General features: G+C 44.7%; 1 protein-coding gene across 1 annotated transcript in view; it reads left to right on the forward strand.

Annotated features, from left to right (window-relative positions):
- Positions 1-18244, forward strand: part of HEATR9 (HEAT repeat containing 9) — a 58897-nt gene that overhangs the window by 31451 nt on the left and 9202 nt on the right. The window contains exons 7-12 of the mRNA XM_032239007.1: positions 1327-1387; positions 3806-3936; positions 4063-4251; positions 6389-6481; positions 11502-11621; positions 17808-17881. Of these exons, the coding sequence (XP_032094898.1) occupies positions 1327-1387; positions 3806-3936; positions 4063-4251; positions 6389-6481; positions 11502-11621; positions 17808-17881 (668 nt within the window). The remainder of the gene's footprint in view (positions 1-1326; positions 1388-3805; positions 3937-4062; positions 4252-6388; positions 6482-11501; positions 11622-17807; positions 17882-18244) is intronic.

Here is an 18244-nt window from a genome sequence, read left to right on the forward strand (position 1 = left end):
TGAAATTGCTCAAGGCATTCTAGAGTTAGGCTGGAACACACCCATACAGTCATATATATATATATATATATATCAAAAAATTTTGGAACATCTTCTGTAGGTGTGGCCTGCTTTCTGGGTCCACTGGTGGAACCTCTTCTAACCAGTTTGGTAGATTTGACAAACCGGTTCTACCGAATAGGTGCGAACTGGTAGGAACCCACCTCTGTACTACATACATACATACATACATACATACATACATACATACATACATACATACATACATACAGTTAACACAGTTTAAAAAAAACATCTGAAGTAACTAAAAATGAAATTATCAATAAAACTAGACCATAGGTTTGGCTCAGTTCCACATTCTGTGACTCACAATCTGCCATAAATCATTAAATGTATTTGTTTCCAAAACCTCACTTTGAGGCTCACAGTAAGAAAGCAAACCCCACTCCTTCCAAACTTTCTTGCCTTTGTATTTTAATTTCGTCTTTTTAAAAAACTCCATCCCTCTCCACACATATAATGTGAAGACCCAGGAAATAAAGTACAAGACAAATGAATTGCAGAACCCAGCTTAATTTTCCATAATGCCTCAGGGTCTCAGCCCAGAGGCATTATTGGAAATTTTTTGTCACATACTAAGGATCACACCACGAGTCACACAGCTAGTGGTGAAGAAGACACTCACCTGCTATTCAGAAGGTTAAGAGTTCAATCCTAGGTAGTAGCAGATGTTTTTCTCCTACGGCGCAAAGAAAAAAAGATCTGCTGCAAACTCCATGTAGTGTCTGGAAGGGCATCCGGCCAGTAAATGCTCAGTTATAAAGGATCTCACCAGTTGCCATATTTGGTATAGGTAGTCCTAGTTTATTGACTGCTTTGTATAGAAACTGTTTGCACTAATGATGGTGATGGAAAAGTAACTTCGCAACTAGTCCTTGCGTTTACCATCTCTCTAGGTCTGTAAAGCAAAGGAAAGCTGAAGTAAGATCATCAAACACACAACTGCAGTTTTACTTAGCAACTGCTTCACTTAAAAAATTAATTACTGGTCCCAACTATGGTCACTAAACAAGGACTACCACTATAGGTGTTTTGCTCTTAGATTACAACTGCAAGAGCCCAGGAAAGCCTGGTTTTATAACGAAAATATAAAATGTCTTGAGGTATTGATCATTATTTGCCCCTTGTGCACCTATTCTGTTCTTATCCTCCACAATAATCATGCTGGCCTGCAATGAGTGAATTTGAATCCTTCCCAGTCCTTTGTTTCTAAGGTGTTTATGGAGGATTTCTTTTTAATCTTTTTATCAATATTTATGTTCTCAGGTTCAAGAATGTGACAATACCCCTTTGCAGTATGAAGCAGCTCGATCTCTGGTTTTGCTTGGTGAGTGACTTTTCTTCTCAAATCATGGTGATTGGTTGGGGCTGCTGATTTTAGATTGTTCAACCGGACGATTTCTCTGCTGGTCCTTGTAATCCTGGAACTTTGCCATAGTGTTTCTTTAAAACCGGATCTCATTATAAACAGTGCTCATTGCAGTTAGCTGTTTTGTATCATGCATTAAACCAGGTGAATTACTTGAGCATTGAAAATACAGTTAGTGGTGGCTGGTAGTGGAGCGGTGATGTACCCAAACATTGAAGCAAATTTAAATCAGCCCTCTGGAAAGTGGTGGCTGCTCCTGCTTTTGGATTGAGGAAGAATTTTTTATTGATTGTGTGATCACTCGGATGGTAAGAAATGGGAAAACAGGGATCTAAATTGAGAGACAGCCCAGGCATAATTTTTATTGGATCTCTTTCATTGCAGAAGTATCCTCTGGACTGACATTTTCCCCGCAAAATTGATTGCTGCCTAGCAGGCATCCTTGAATGAAAAGAGAGCAATACCTGCTGTCTTTCTCAGGTGGTTTAATGCCACTTCCCAGAGCACAGCGGTCTAATAGAGGGGAAAATAGACAAAATATGGACAAACGTTTTTTAAAAGTCAACAAAATAGATGTGGTTAGGTGAAAGGTAAGTGAAATAAGAAGTCACTCTGCTGTTTCGGGCAAAAGATAAAAATGTTAATAAAAGAGCAATACCCCACTCCAAAGGACAGTGACAGGTGTCACTACAACAGACGTGTCCTCCGTGTAGATTGAAACTTAGAAATCTTAAAACCTTCTTTGCAAAATGTTGGTCTATGAGTAGAAAAATCGGATGGCTAGTCAAAGAAGAATGTTTGAGTTTGAAAGAAAGACAAGGACGGCAATGCTGGAAGGAAGAACAAATCTAAGTGCTCAGAATATTTTGAAAGGGTTGTATGGAGAACTTAATACTCACATAGGAATGTGCCCCAGGCCAATGTTCTGTACGTGTGTTCATAGAAAGGGTGCGGATTTAGCTGTCATGACATTCTGTGGCAGAGAATGCGAAGCTTATATGATGCTTGTTAATTTTATCAGATGCAGACCACTGCAAATGTTGTGCAGCCTGGAATTTAGCATACGAGCCTGGAGCACACATTTTTAAAATCAAGGGCTAAAATTGGTTTCTGTTTCCAAGAAAGGAACTAAAGAGCAGTTTTAGAATTGTGAATTTGTTAGCTTTCTGGGTTTTAATTCTATTGTTAGAATCAAACATTGTGGAGAAACAAAGATGTAGGTTGAGGCATAAATTTCCATATGGTCCCTGAGTTGAGATTTAAGGCAGGCAACAGCTGTGCACAGCTGGCAGTGAACCTAAGTGCAAACAGTGGGCCATGCATGTAAAGGAACTGTACCAGAGGTGATATTCAGCGGGTTCTGAACAGTTTTGGAGAACCAGTAGCAGAAATTTTAAGTAGTTCGGAGAACTGGTAAAGACCACCTCTGACTGGCCCCGACCCCATCTATTCTCTGCCTCTCGAGTCTCAGCTGATTGGGAGGGAATGGGGATTTTGCAGTAACCTTCCCTTGGAGTGGGGAGGGAATGAGGATTTTGCATTATCCTTCCCCTGGAGTGGGGAGGGAATGGGGATTTTACAGTATCCTTCCCCTGCCACTCCCACAAAACCACACCCACCAAGCCATGCCATGCCCACCAAGCCATGCCCACAGAACCGGTAGTAAAAAAAATTGAATCCCACCACTGAATTGTACATATAATTAGGCTCCATTTCATTGTGCAGTAATGTACACTTCAAGGACAGAAGTCACCAGAACCTTGAGGTCCTGCTACATTATGTAACTTGAGTCCTATTGATAGCAGTTGCTGGTTTTCTGATCTATTACAGCTTTTCTAGTATATAACAGTTCATTCGTTATAATAATGAACTAGTTTATCAAAAAGCTATATCCTGGAGGCTGAGGCTGCTAGCCTTTGTCGGTAAAAGTGTAATTGTAATGGATGTGTCTGGCCTCTGGCTCTTTGCTCTCTGACCACAGTTCTCCTAGCCTCACAGTGAAAACTCTTGTTGAAATGATGAGAAAAGGCTGTAGCTCAGAACTCCTGTGTTCCCCCCCCCAAAAAAAAACAACCCCAAAACAACTGAGGACAATGCTAGACGTCATCCATTACATCAGTGTTTCTCAACCTTGGCAACTTGAAGATGTCTGGACTTCAACTCCCAGAATTCCCCAGCCAGCAAACACTGCATTACATACACAAGCTTCTGGAGGAGATGTAGAATATCCACCCTGCCCCCATTATTTGCTCCTAGACTATACATCAGTGTATTTTTTTCTGTGATTGCTGATGAATTTCCAATGAAGGTGTTTTTGTTTGTGTACTTTTTGTTTTGCTTTCCTTGGTCTGGTTCCTTCTTCATTCTCTGGAGTAGGTTGCCTAGAGACTTGTGTAATGAAAGTGCTAATTCGACACCTGAAAGTGGCAAGCTTGAATCGGAGAGAAGACACACTGACTGCTTTGAAAGTTGTTCTCCAAGCATGGTCAAAAATGCCCTACTTTGAGGTAATATATCAGAATGTATAATACCACTGATAGACTAATGCTGACCCAAGCTCTGGGCAACCCTTTCCTTTCTGGAATGCTACTTAGAATAATACCTAAACTAATTCAGCTCCTCTCTCTCCACAGTATGATTGCATTGGGGCTCGATCCAGTTTAATTCGAAATCTGACACGCTTGGTGAATTTGCAGGAACCTTTGGACAGCGTTACCTTCAATGCAGCTCTTTGCTTGGGGTACTTGGACGCGTCCAATCCAATTGCCCAAGAGGCAATGTTCATGTTTTTGACCCATGTAGAGAAGAAGAAGAAGTTTCAGGTGGGGAAGCCACGTATGAATGCAGAGATTGAAGTTGCATTTCTATCTTCTCAAAAGGTTTCTAGGTTACCTCAGAAACATTTGCCCAGGAAAAGGAAAGGAGAATTAGGTTTGATCTGCATTTTAATCAGAAAAGAAAGCTCTCTTGGGATTAATGATACTTCTATTTAGAAATAGACTTTTAAAAATTATCTTCATCGCTCAGGGAGAGTTTTGGTTTCCTTTTCCACTTGACATCCCCTTTTCTAATAAAAACCTTGGTGAGTAAGAGAAAAATGCTACAAATACACAAAAGCTATAGAAAGAATATCTGACGTGTATCTGTTCTGCGGCTCCACCCAATAGTGAATAGTTTAATTCAGAATTAAACAAGACATTAGGAAATGAATTATTGGATCTCCAAGGAAGAAAAAAAGCTGCAGAAGGAATGGAAAATTGGATTGAGGTCTGTAGCTAAGGAGAACAGACTTTGAATTACTGTATTCTATGCTGCAAACTCGCATTATAAACCTGCTTTTTAAAAAAAAAGTCAGTAAAAGCATAGGTTTGAGGTGACAATTTTTCAGATGCAGACTGATAGGTACTTATGAAATAAAAATATATTGCCATTGGCCTTTCCCCACCTGTACCTAACTGTGGTACAAACATATTTGAGCAGCCTTGTTTTTCTGCTCTTTCCTCATGAGGTTGCCTTTATGTATTGCCAAACTCATAATTGATGCAATTTAAAGTAATCCCTGGCTGTTTCAGTGTTAAGTATTATTGTCCTCCTCAAGCAGGCAACAGGTCCTGGCAGATCTTCCATGAGTTTTAAGGGATGGTATCAGCTGATACCTATTGGCTACTATAGAATGGAGTAAATACACCATTTCCTTGAAGTACACTATACACTGAGGCCATTCTTCTTTGAACTTTGGGAGAATCTGGATCTTTAAAACTGGACTCTTGACATATAGCAGCCAGGTCACATGGACATTCTATGATTTGAAGCCCTGGTTCATCCCAAATAGCTGATTAGTGTTGGTGAGGAATGACTGTTCAGTGGAGAGAGAGTGTGTGTGTGTGTGTGTGTGTGTGTGTGTGTGTGACAGAGAGAGAGAGAGAAAGAGAGAGGGAGAGAGGGGGGGAGGGAGAGGGAGGGAGAGAACATGTGTGCGCATGAGAGAGCGAGAGAGAGCACTCTACCACTTGATAATATACTATTCCTCTTATTCCTTTTCTGATAATATCAGCTGTTGTTTGGGCTGCTTTTAAAAAAGGGATTTAGCACAGTGGTGGGATTCAAATTTTTTTACTACCAGTTCTGTAGGAGTGGCATGGCTTGGTGGGCATGGCAGGGGAAGGATACTGCAAAATCCCCATTTCCTCCCAATCAGCTGGGACTCGGGAGGCAGAGAATAGATGGGGTGAGGCCAGCCAGAGGTGGTCTTTACCAGTCTCCGAACTACTCAAAATTTCTACTACCAGTTCTCCAGAACTGGTCAGAGAACCTCTAGTTTAGTACTCTTTGAGAAGAGTGCTAAACTCATGTTAACTCACTTTGAAGCATTCTAAATCCAAGTCCTAAAACTGCTTGACTATGAATTCTTGGCTCAAGGTCTGGTGAGTAGCCCTTTAACTTGACCATATGGAAAGATTGTATGCAAAGACTCAAACAATTAAAAATAAAACCAAAAGAAATTTTGGAATCTTCTTTCCTTGAGGTTTTTGAGGTGTTGTTGGACAAGTACCCTGTTTTCCCCCAAATAAGACCTCCCCAGATAATAAGCCCAATTGGGCTTTTGAATGCATGCACTAAAATAAGCCCTCCACGAAAATATTGCAACACAGCAGCAGCCATGAGGTGACCATGCTTGCCGCCTCCTGCACCTCAAAATAAGACCTCCTCAAAAATAAGGCCAAGCACTTATTTCGGGGGTCAAAAGAAAATAAGACCTGGTCTTATTTTCAGGGAAACACAGTAGCTAGCAATAAACAATCACATTTAGAGTTCAAAGCTTAACTTAGATAGCCTGAGGCTTTCCATGTTTTTCTGTAATGTCTTGAATCTAGACAGGCCTTTGTGAGTTCAGTTTACATTGTTTTTCTCTTTTTCCTTCTGAACCTGGGTTATTCTATCCACATCTCCTTTCTGTAGGCTTTGATTATGTTGGTAAAGCACATGGGCATAATGAATGCTATTGTTATCCGGAAAGTCTTAGACCATCTGGAGTGCTCCCCTGTGTACAAGGTAAGAGATTTGAGCCAGTATTTAATTTTTGGTTAACTTGTTTAATTTAATTTCCTACTGATGTTCTGGTCTATAGATCTTTCTCCTACTGCTCACTTTCTTGAGTTGGCTGTTTAAGATTGTTGATTAACTGTCTGGCTTTGGTAGATATACTTTAATAATGCATTTGCCTCTTTTGATTTTTCATTCATTGATTCATTCATACTGTAATCCGTCTTTTGTCCACATAACAATTCAGGTGACGTTTAAGCGTCAAAATAACTATTCTCAAAACCAGTATTCTATAGTTAAGAATTAAAAGCTTGGTGTCAGGATTCCAAAAAACACCCCCAACGAAATAAAACAAGGCTAGAAGTTCCTCAAAGTTCCACTTTATTAGAGATGTCAAATTGGCACATCTGGGAAAACCCGAAACTGAAAGCGTCCAGGTTTTCCTCCACCCAGTCAAAAGTTCACAACCCTGTCCCACACCTACAAGTTCATCACATGGTCCAATCTTTGCATTCAACTGGGTACAATCTCCAGGCAATCCCACCCAGGTGCAGGCAAGTGTCCTTGACTTTCAGAGTAAAGAATGTTGTTGTGGCTAAGTTAAGGTGACCAGATTTTCAGATTGGTAAAGAGAGACACCATTGACCGGATGGGGGGGGGGGGCTTGATTAAAAGTTTTATATTTTGTCAAAAGGTCACCCCAGGACACTGAAACCAGCATAAATACAAATCTGTTGCCAAACAAAATTGTGATCACGTGACCATGAGGATGCTGCAATGGTCGCTAAGTGTGAAAAATGGTCGCAACCATTGACTTATAAATAGACTAATGTTCTGAAAACATGACCTAAATTACTATATATTTTAAATAGCTGTAAAGCTATGCTGAAAAAGTTGTTCTCAAGGTATTGTGATAAATTCAATAAAAAGAAGGGAATTCTTCATGAACTTAAGGAGAAATGAAAGTATTGGATAGTAAATGGGCAAATAAAATTACCAATCAAAGAGAATATTTGCACCTCAGGGTTGAAATGAGATGTTCTCTCCTACTCTTTCCTCTTCCTCTCTTCTCTCTCTGTCTCTCTCATCCTCTTTCTCTTTGTCTCTCTTCTCTTTCTCTCTCCTTCTTTTCCATTCTTCTGTCAGTTTCTCTCTCCTTCTCCCTTCTCTCTCCTTTGTCTCTTTCTCTCTCTCTCTCTCACCCTCTTTCTCTTTGTCTCTCTTCTCTTTCTCCTCCTTTTCCATTCTTCTATCACTTTCTCTCTCCTTCTCCCTTCTCTCTCCTCTTTGTCTCTCTCTCTCTTACCCTCTTTCTCTTTTTCTTTCTTTCTCTCTCCTTCTTTCCCACTCTTCTGTCACTTTCTCTCTCCTTCTCTGTCTCTTTCTGTCTCTCTCCCCTCTTTTTTCTTCCTCTCTCCCACTCTTTTATCACTTTCTCTCTACCACCCAACCTGTCCCCATACTTATCTTCGACTGATCATGTTTGCAATAATTTACCTTTTCTAAATAGGCACAGTTCCCTTACCAGATCTCTTGCTCAAACACACACACACACACACACACACACACACACACACATTTTTCTCCAAACTTTGGTCACAGCATGGTTCTGACTTCGGCTGGTGGGAACAGCTTTCTCCTTTCCCCGTCCAGTTTGGCAGCGAGTCTAGCGGAGAGCTGTCCCCATCCCTGGTGACCAGGGCGGAGCGAGGGTAGCGAGAAGGCAGGCCCGGCTCTTCTTGGCTTCTGCCTCTCCTTGCAGCATACAAGAAACAACTTGTGGTCACAGGTAAAAAGAGGAGATCGCGACGGAGAAAGAGCATCCTCCATTAGCGCTGCGCTCCCTCCCTTCCCTATTTCTGCACCCGGACTAGTTTCCCCTCCCGCCTCGGAGGCGCCCCGCTCACCATCTGCCGGTGGGCGTCTCCGGCGATCCCCCACTGATGGCGAAAAAAAGGCCCAACACCACGCGGAGGGCGGAGAAGAGCAGCGCCGTCCTTTGCGCCCTGCGGAGTTTCTCGCACATAGGATGGGCGCGATCTGGCAGACACAGGGAAAACTCCACAGGGCGCGAAGGAACCAGTGTGGCAGCGGCAGAGCTGGGAAGGTGCTGCCCCCGGAGCCCAAGGGTGAGCGGGCTGGCGCGGGATGGCGAGCGGGCGTCTTTCTCGCACACAGGACAGGCGCAACCTGGGAGACAAAGGTGCCCGCTCACCAGTCCGCCCGCCCACCCTTGGGCTCCAGGGGCAGCACCTCCCCAGCGCCTTCCTTCGCGCCCTGCAGAGTTTCTCGCACACAGGACGGACGCGACCTGGCAGACACAGGGAAAACTCCGCAGGGTGCTAAGGAAGCGGCAGCGGCGGAGCTGGGAAGGTGCTGCCCCCGGAGCCCAAGGGCAAGCAGGCTGGCACGGGCTGGCGAGCGGGCGCCTTTCTCGCACACAGGACGGGCGCATCCGCAGGGCGCGAAGGTGCCTTTCTCGCACACAGGATAGGCACAATCTGGGAGACAAAGGCGCCCGCTCGCCAGTCCGCCCGCCCACCCTTGGGCTCCAGGGGCAGCACCTCCCCAGCACCTTCCTTCACGCCCTGCGGAGTTTCTCGCACACAGGACGGGCGCGACCTGGCAGACACAGGGAAAACTCTGCAGGGTGCGAAGGAAGCAGCGTGGCAGCGGCAGAGCTGGGAAGGTGCTGCCCCCGGAGCCCAAGGGTGAGCGGGCTGGCACGGGCTGGCGAGCGGGCGCCTTTCTCGCACACAGGACGGGCGCAACCTGGGAGACAAAGGCGCCCGCTCGTCAGTCCGCCCGCCCACCCTTGGGCTCCAGGGGCAGCACCTCCCCAGCACCTTCCTTCGCGCCCTGCGGAGTTTCTCGCACACAGGACACGTGCGACCTGTGAGACACAGGGAAAACTCCGCAGGGCGCGAAGGAAGCGGCGGAGCTGGGAAGGTGCTGTCCCCGGAGCCCAAGGGTGAGCGGGCTGTCATGGGCTGGCTAGTGGGCGCCTTTCTCACACACAGGGAAGGGGAGGAGGGCGGCAGCAGCTGTTTCACTAATCCCGCGCAGTTTACTAAAGGCCCTGAGCAGCGGCAGCAGCAGCCACCGACGACGACGACCTCGCGTGACGGTCCTTGGGGGCGCTGCGGAAGCCCTGCCAAAGCGCCCCTTTCCCAGCTCGGAGCAGGATGAGCAGTGAGCGGAGCCTTGTTTAAAACGATGGCCATGGCCGCTCATTCGCTCCGCCGCTCTTGCGTGGAGGTCTGAGGAGGCAGAGGGGTGGGAGGGGCGCGAAGGAACCAGTGCGGCGGCACTTGGCACGCGGGCACCTTTCTCGCACACAGGGAAGGGGAGGAGGGCGGCGGCAGCTGTTTCACTAACCCCGCGCAGGTTACTAATTCCCGGTTTACTCACCAATGAAGCAGCAAAACAAAGCAAACGGCCGCAAAGGCGAAATGAAATGGAGACTCCTGTGATTCATGCGGCATGCTAAGCGGACTCCAGCCAATCAGTGAGCACGCCGCGTTTTCCATCCCAGCCAGCTCACTGATTGGCTGGAGTCCAGGCCAATCAGTGAGCGGCAGGCTGGGCTGGCTTAGATTTTTAGAAATATATGGGGGAACTAACGAGCGAGCTAGCGGCAGCTGATCGGCGGGGGAGCCAGCAAGCCCCAAAATAAAGCAGGGGGTTTTGAGAACCGGGCGGGATGCGGGAAAAATGATGAAAAGTCGTGCCTGTCCTGCCAGATGCGGGACGTCTGGTCACCCTAGGCTAAGTTTCAACCGCTCCAGCAACCCCCACTCCCAATTCCCCAGGGTAAAATATGTGGCAGTCAGGAAGCATAAAAGAAAAAAAATGGCTTCCAAAACTGACACAGTGGATATTGCAGAATTGAACAGGATGGGACAGAAGAGGCCTCAAAAACTGCATGGAGTCTGACTGTATCACTACTGGGAATTTATGCTCAGTTCAAGTTTTGTTTTAGACATTAGCTAGAGTAATAGAAATAAAAATCTTATACTATTTTATTCAGCATAAGGTTTCAAATATATAATCCATAGACATAATATTGGATAATACAGTGTTCTACCCACTGATTTTTCAGTAAGATTTCATTGTATGAGGTGCAATGACAATAAAGTAAACTTAAAGAGACTAACATAGCTTCCCCTTTGAATGCTGCTAAACAGGGCAGTCTTGACTCAGACAAGATTTAGGTCCAGGTCTTTTTATACTCATTTTGCACTTCCCTCCCCCAAGTATGTTGGAGAATGAAATCTCTTTCAATATATTTGGATGCTTACCAGATTGAAGAGCACTGCTATAAGCTTACTAGAAAAGAGAGAGCTTAAAACATCTTCCCTAGAATATTGTAGCATTATTGAAATAAATGTGTGAATCAATGGCTTCTACCTAATATATCAATCTAATGTCGTATTTTGAAATCGATCATCTCCCTCACAGAGTAACTCTAGGTGGTGTACAAATAAAATAATTAAAAAGAACTGTGGTCTAAGAAAAGTGGAAAAAGAATACATTTTATAGTCTTTCTGCAGACTTACTTCTGCAGTCTGGATTTAGTGAGTGACATTTCTAGGAAAACTATGCCCGGGAGTAAATCTAAATGCAAATTATGATGTTATAAAGATAGGGATAGAGATAGAGATAGAGATAGAGATAGAGATAGAGATAGAGATAGAGATAGATGGATGGATGGATGGATGGATGGATGGATGGATGGATGGATGGATGGATAGATAGATAGATAGATAGATAGATAGATAGATAGATAGATAGATAGATAGATAGATAGATGTACAGACAGACAGACACACAGACAGACACACACCTTCTAGATGTCTCTCATGTATATATTCTTTCATATATTTGGTGCATGAACGGTGGATAATAGGAAACAGCCATTCTGCTTAATGTAAAATAGTTTAATAAGGACCAAGCTGAAGAAAGCTTGTACTGAAATCCAAAGCTAGATTGGAGCTGAGTAGTGCACATTTCTTCTCTTTCTATCCAGCATCGTGCTGATGCCACAGACTTGTTAACTACCATAGGCCTTGAAATAATCCAACAGGAGGGACTAGAGGAAGATGTTTTCAATGTGCTGCTCAAGAAGATATATAATGAGCCTTTTCTGGTAAGAGTGAAGACATTTGTACCTACCTACCTACCTACCTACCTACCTACCTACTTGATTGATATATTGGTTTTCCTCTAATAGCTCAAAGTGATGTACATAGTATTGTCTCCTTCAGTTTTTCACACAGTAACCAGCATGGGTTGGGAGAGCTGAGAGAGGATTGATTGATTGATTGATCATATGTGTACTGTCACCCATTTTGCAAGAAGCAACTCTGAGTATCCAGCTCAAATGAACCCTGAGAGTTCCCATGCCTGAAAGCAGACATGGACATGGGCCTCTCTAGTCCTAGTCTAACTTTATAACCACTATTCAGGGCTGTCAAACAGGTGGCCCACAGGCTGGATGCGTTGTGCACAGGCCATGCCCACCCCAGCTTCATGAAGGGAAAAAACATCGTGAAACATCACGTGATGGCAATATGACACCATGAGTGTGACAACCGTTCACTATATCAGTCAATTGTGATGGTTCATTATTGAGTCTCATTATTTTTTCCTTAGGACTCAATTGAGATCAGAGATCCTCTCCTTCTGTCCCTTGACATTTTTCTTTCTACTATGTTTAGTCTGTACAGTGGACACCCTTTACCAGTCAAGGGAAAGGCAAGGCTGTCTGAGGTTCCACTGGGTGATTGCTGCTGATCATCTAACCTTATAGATGCTAAGCCAGACACGGAAATGGTAATGGTTTCTGAAAAGGTTCAGGTCCAGGGCCCCCAATCAACTTGCTGTACTGTTTGATAACAGTATGCCTGTGTCATGGTGATAACCACTCACAGAAATAGCTCAGCATATTAGGGGTGGCATGATAGCAGTATTCCAGTATTTGAGGGACTGCCGCAAAAAAGATGGGGTCAAATTATTCTCCAAAGCACCAGAGGTCAGGACAAGAAACTATGGTTGGAAACTAATCAAGGAGAAAAGCAACCTGGAATTAAGGAGAAACTTCCTAACAGTGAGGACAATTAACCAATAGAACGGCTTGCCTCCAGAAGTCGTGTGCGCTCCATCCCTGGAGGTTTTTAATAAGAGACTGGACAGTCACTTGTCTGAGATGGTATAGGGTCTCCTGCTTGAGCAGGGGACTGGTCCTCCAAGGTCCCTTCCAGCTCTATTCTATTCTATTACATTTATTCTTTGAGTTGGTCAAGACTGATCTATGCTCAGAGTCAGATGGAGATCAAAATCAGGGGGAAGATGGTGAGCAAGATTAAGCATGGAAGTTAAAAGCCAATGTTGCTGCTGCTGCTGAGGATGGTAAGGAAGAAGAGGAGGAGAGAGGAGAGGATAATGATGTACAGCTGGTATGGAGAAAAGCATAACAGTTTTACAGGAAGAAAGAAGGTGGCAAGTCATAAATATGGCATAGCAAACATTCCCAGATTGTTAATGTCCACAGGCCAGGGAGCTTCCATGGAAGAGCTTATGCATATTTTTTATTCATATTTTATGTTGAATCTATTAAGAGCAGAAAGGCAAATGTGTCTGGGAGGAAGATTGGCACTGGTAGAAACTGTCGCTCTCTTTCATGTTCTGCTGCGGATCAAATCTTAGGCACACCCTCTTGCTATCCAGCTGCTGCTTTCATTTCTGTTCTAACAGGTCTTCACAGATAAGGTTCACGTTGTACCTTAATTATGAGGTCTTTATGTGATTTGAAAAGAAATAGGCACTTTTTTTTATCCTGCACCTTTCACGGATGTAATTAAAATAGCAGACATTGGAAATTTACCATAACTTGAGCTCTCATGTTTCCCAACTTCAAAAGCTGTTTATTGTATTGTATTCAATTCCGGGAATTGAAAACCCTGGTGAATATAGAGATGGAAAGCTGTCCTAGAATGGGAATAGATATTTGTCTTCTGTCCATGGTTATACTGCAATGCTGCTGTGCTACCTAAGGATGGACAGTTTATATATTTCAGGTGGTATGCTCTAAGCCAGGGCTGTCAAATTTGCAGCCCATGGGCCAGATGCCTCACGCACTTGCCACCCCCACAACCGGTTTAGTGAAGGGGGAGAAGTTGTGATACATCATGTGATGCTGCCGTGATGCCGTGAGTTTGACACCCCTGCTCTAAGGCATGACTGTTGTTGTTTTAAGTTGCAAAGTCGTGTCTGACCCATCGTGGTCCCCATGGACAATGTTCCTCCAGGTCTTCCTGTTCTCTACCATCCTCTGGAGTCCATTTATAGTCACGCTTAAGACATTGATAATACTGAGTTTTTTAATTGATTATGTGCCATCAAGTAATTTTTGACTCTTAGCAACCACATAGGTAGATTTTCTCTATGATGATCTATCCCTAACCTGTTTTTTTCAAGTCCTTCAATGGTGCACCCATCACCACTCTAACTGAGCCAATCCATCTTGCTGTCAGTTGTCCTATTCTTCTGTTTCTATCCACCTTTCCCAGCAAGCTGGGTCTTCATATACAGAAGCATAAGAAGCTTATCATAAATGGACCCCTACATGGGGAAGCATTATGAAAGGAGCTTGCCAGCTAATTGGGAAGTTGTTGTTGTTGTTGTTGTTGTTGTTATTATTATTATACAATTGTATCACAGCGGCCAGTTGTTTCGCCGGATTTGGCATTGGTTACTAGTCGGGCCCCACCCAGGGGCCTAGGACGTTGTAACGTATTTTCGCAATATGCGTGCAGTTCCAAGCAGTGTGGCTTTTTACATTTGACTGATGGTGATTTTGTCAACTTTTAACTGTTTTAAATGTAATTCCAGTGCTTTTGGAATAGCACCCAGTGTGCCAATTACCACTGGAATTACCACTGCTGGTTTGTGCCATAGTCGTTGAATTTCGATTTTTAAGTCCTGGTATCTTGTGATCTTTTCATGTTCCTTCTCGGCGACCCTGCTATCACCTGGTATTGCGATGTCTATGATTGTGACCTTATTTTTCTCAACCAGTGTGATGTCTGGTGTATTATGCGCCAGTATTTTGTCGGTTTGTATATGGAAATCCCACAAGATCTTGACCATCTGATTTTCGGTGACTTTTTCAGGCTGATGTTCCCACCAGTTTGTTGCTGTTTTAATATTATAATTTTTGCACAAATTCCAATGGATCATTTGTGCTACTGAATTGTGCCGCAATTTATAATCAGTCTGCGCGATTTTTTTACAGCAGCTGAGTATGTGATCAACACTTTCATCAGCTTCTTTGCAAAGTCTGCATTTGGCATCATCAGAGGATTTTTCGATTTTGGCCTTAATGGCATTTGTGCGGATAGCTTGTTCTTGCGCAGCCAGGATTAGTGACTCTGTTTCTTTTTTTAATGAACCTGTTGTTAACCATAACCAAGTTTGTTCACTGTCCACTTTATCTTTTATTTTTTCCAGAAATTGGCCATGCAGTGCTTTGTTCTGCCAACTCTCCATTCTTGATTTGTAGGCTTTATTATTATTATTATTATTATTATTATTATTATTATTATTATTTAATAGATTTATAGGCCGCCCAATCCCGTAGGACTCTGGGCGGCTTACAACGAAAGAAAAAAAGAAATAATAAAAAATGAAAATAAAAACAGGTTAAAATCAATGCGCATACATTCTTTACGATCGGGGCTGGACCTCAACAATGAGGTCAATAGCCCCAGGCCTGCCAGAATAGCCAGGTTTTAACAGCTTTTCTGAAGGCCATGAGAGTGGGCAAGGTCCGGATTTCTGGGGGTAGCTTGTTCAGAAGGGTCGGAGCAGCCACAGAGAAGGCTCTCCTCTGGGGAGCTGCCAGCCGGCATTGTCTGGCTGACGGCATCTGAAGGAGGCCCACCCTGTGGGATCTCACCGGCTGTTGGGAGGAATGTGGCAGTAGGCGGTCTCGTAGGTATGCTGGCCCTAAGCCATGTAGGGCTTTAAAGGTGATAACCAACACCTTGAATTGCATCCGGAGACCAATAGGTAGCCAGTGCAGCTCGCGGAGGATAGGTGTAACATGAGTGTACCTAGGTACACCCAATATTGCTCGCGCAGCTGCATTCTGGACTAATTGCAGTCTCCGAACACTTTTCAAGGATAGCCCCATGTAGAGCGTGTTGCAGTAATCCAGCCTTGAGGTGACTAGGGCATGGGTGACCATTTGGAGTGCCTCCCGATCAACGTAGGGCCGCAATTGATGCACCAGGCGAACCTGGGCAAAGGCCCCCCTGGTCACAGCCGACAAATGGTGTTCCAGTGTCAGCTGTGAATCCAGGAGGATTCCCAAATTGCGGGCCCTCTCTGAGGGGTGTAAGTTTTTACCCCCCAGGATCAAGGATGGACTGTCTGGACTGTCCTTCAGGGGCAACATCCACAGCCACTCAGTCTTGTTGGGATTGAGTACGAGTTTGTTCACCCCCATCCAGAACCTGACAGCTTCCAGGCATCGGCACATCACATCCGCCGCTACACTGAGCTGGCACAGGGCAGAGAGGTACAATTATGTATCATCAGCATACTGATGATACTTAACCCCGTGCTGTCGAATGATCTCACCCAGCGGCTTCATGTAGATGTTAAATAGGAGGGGGGACAAGACCGAGCCCTGCATCACACCACATTTAAGGGGCCTATGGGTCGACCTATGTCCCCCGACCAACACCGACTGCGACCTGTCAGAGAGGTAAGAGGAGAACCACCGTAAAACGGTGCCTCTCACTCCCACCTCCTCCAACCGTCACAGAAGGATACCATGGTTGATGGTATTGAAGGCCGCTGAGAGGTCAAGAAGCACTAGGATAGAGGAATGTCCTCTATCACTGGCCCACCAGAGATCATCGGTCAGTGCGACCAAAGCGGTTTCTGTACTGTACCCAGGCCTGAAACCAGACTGAAAGGAGTCTAGATAATCAGCTTCATTCAAGGTCTGTCGGAGTTGAAGCGCCACCACCTTCTCAACAACCTGTCCCAAAAAAGGAATGTTGGAGACAGGACGATAGTTCTTAAGAATAGCTGGGTCCAGAGAAGGCTTCTTAAGGAGGGGTCTCACCACCGCATCCTTTAAGGGGTGCGGGAAGGATCCCTCCCGAAGAGAGGTGTTAACTATCCTCTGGAGCCAGCCATGTGTCACCTCCATGCTGGTTGAGACCAGCCAGGAGGGGCACGGGTCCAGTAAGCAGGTGGAGGCACTCATCGCTCCCATGGCCTTGTCCACTTCCTCAGGGTTGAGGCCTGAGCTTCTAGCCCACAAAAAGAACAATTTCTCCAACTCAACAGTTGTCCTTTTTAAAGCCAGAAGGTTTGCAATTCTGATAAGACTCCATCCAGGGACGTGCAGTCACTAGAGGCAGGGGAGTCGTGGCCTCACCAGTCATGAGGAAAAGGAAAGAATTTTAAAGAATTTTTAAAAAATAATTAAAGTCAAGGTAGTTGCTACCAGATTCACAGTGACTTGGAACAGTGCTCTGTGTTAACCATAGGAGAAGGCCAGAGAAATAGGGGCCTCCTGTGCATAAGGATTTTTTTTGCCTTTTAAGAGTTAACCAAGGGTTAAAATGCGAAGAATTACTTATGCAAATGAGGCACGTATTCTCTCGCCTCCTGTAGAGGGCATTTTTAGAGGCTTTTTAGAATTCTCTGGGAGCAACTAGCTCAGTCTGACTCAGAGCTCTGGCCTTTCATGAGGGGAGGGCAGGGCAGGCAGAAGCAGAGTTGAAATCGTCTCTGAAACAGCTGGAAAAGGTGCTTGTGTAGGGAGGGGGGAGGAATTCAAAAAGTTTGATTGGAAGGCAGCAGGGGAAGAGGGGGTATGGCAGAGGAGCTGCTTTCAAGCCTTTGGAAAATATATCCAATCCAACTTCTGTGTTTGTGTTTGTTTGAGAGTGAGTGAGTGAGGGATCCAATTTCTCTGTGTGAGTGTGTCTGTTTGAGAGTGGGGGGGAGGAGGGAGTGAGGGAAGAAGGCGGGGGAGGGAGAAGAAAAAAAATGGGAAAACTTATTTTGCAAGGGGGGAAAATGCTGTCGCTTTAAATCGGAACTGAGCATGCCTGGCTGTGGAATTCTGGGAGTTGAAGTCCACAAGTCTAAAAAGTGCCTCACCAGCCCTAAAGCTGACGGCACGTCACTGACTCCATGCCACATTAGGAGAATTCTGTCATTGAGACATGCTGGATCATTTTGCTCAGATATTCAGTGTCCCCTTATTTGTACCTAAGCCCTTCACTTGTTTCTTTCATCCATCATTCAGATAGTCAGGCAGAAAGTTGCTTTAGCCATTGAAGAACTCAAACTGAAAACGCGAGTTTGGGAAACAGCGGAGAGGTAAGTGGCATACAAATGTAAAGCTCTCTCTCTCTCTCTCTCCCTCCCTCCCTCCCTCCCTCTCTCTCTCTCTCTCTCTCTCTCTCTCTCGTGACTAGACAATGACCCATGGTCATCTTAGCTGCTGTCGGTCTTGAAACACTGAGAACAGGCAAGCCAAACACTGTTCTCTTCTGAACTGACAAATTAGAGTGAAAAATATTCCAACAATTCTCCTGCATAATTTAGTAAAGGTTGGACACCTGTGCTTGGTAGAGGCGTGTGTGTGTGTGTGTGTGTGTGTGTGTGTGTGTGTGTGTGTGTGCGTTTGAGAGAGAGAGAGAGAAACAGACAGATAGAGATAGAGAGAGACAGAGACAGACA

The sequence above is a fragment of the Thamnophis elegans genome, chromosome 2 (genome assembly GCF_009769535.1).
Source record: "Thamnophis elegans isolate rThaEle1 chromosome 2, rThaEle1.pri, whole genome shotgun sequence".
Classification (NCBI taxonomy): domain Eukaryota; kingdom Metazoa; phylum Chordata; class Lepidosauria; order Squamata; family Colubridae; genus Thamnophis; species Thamnophis elegans.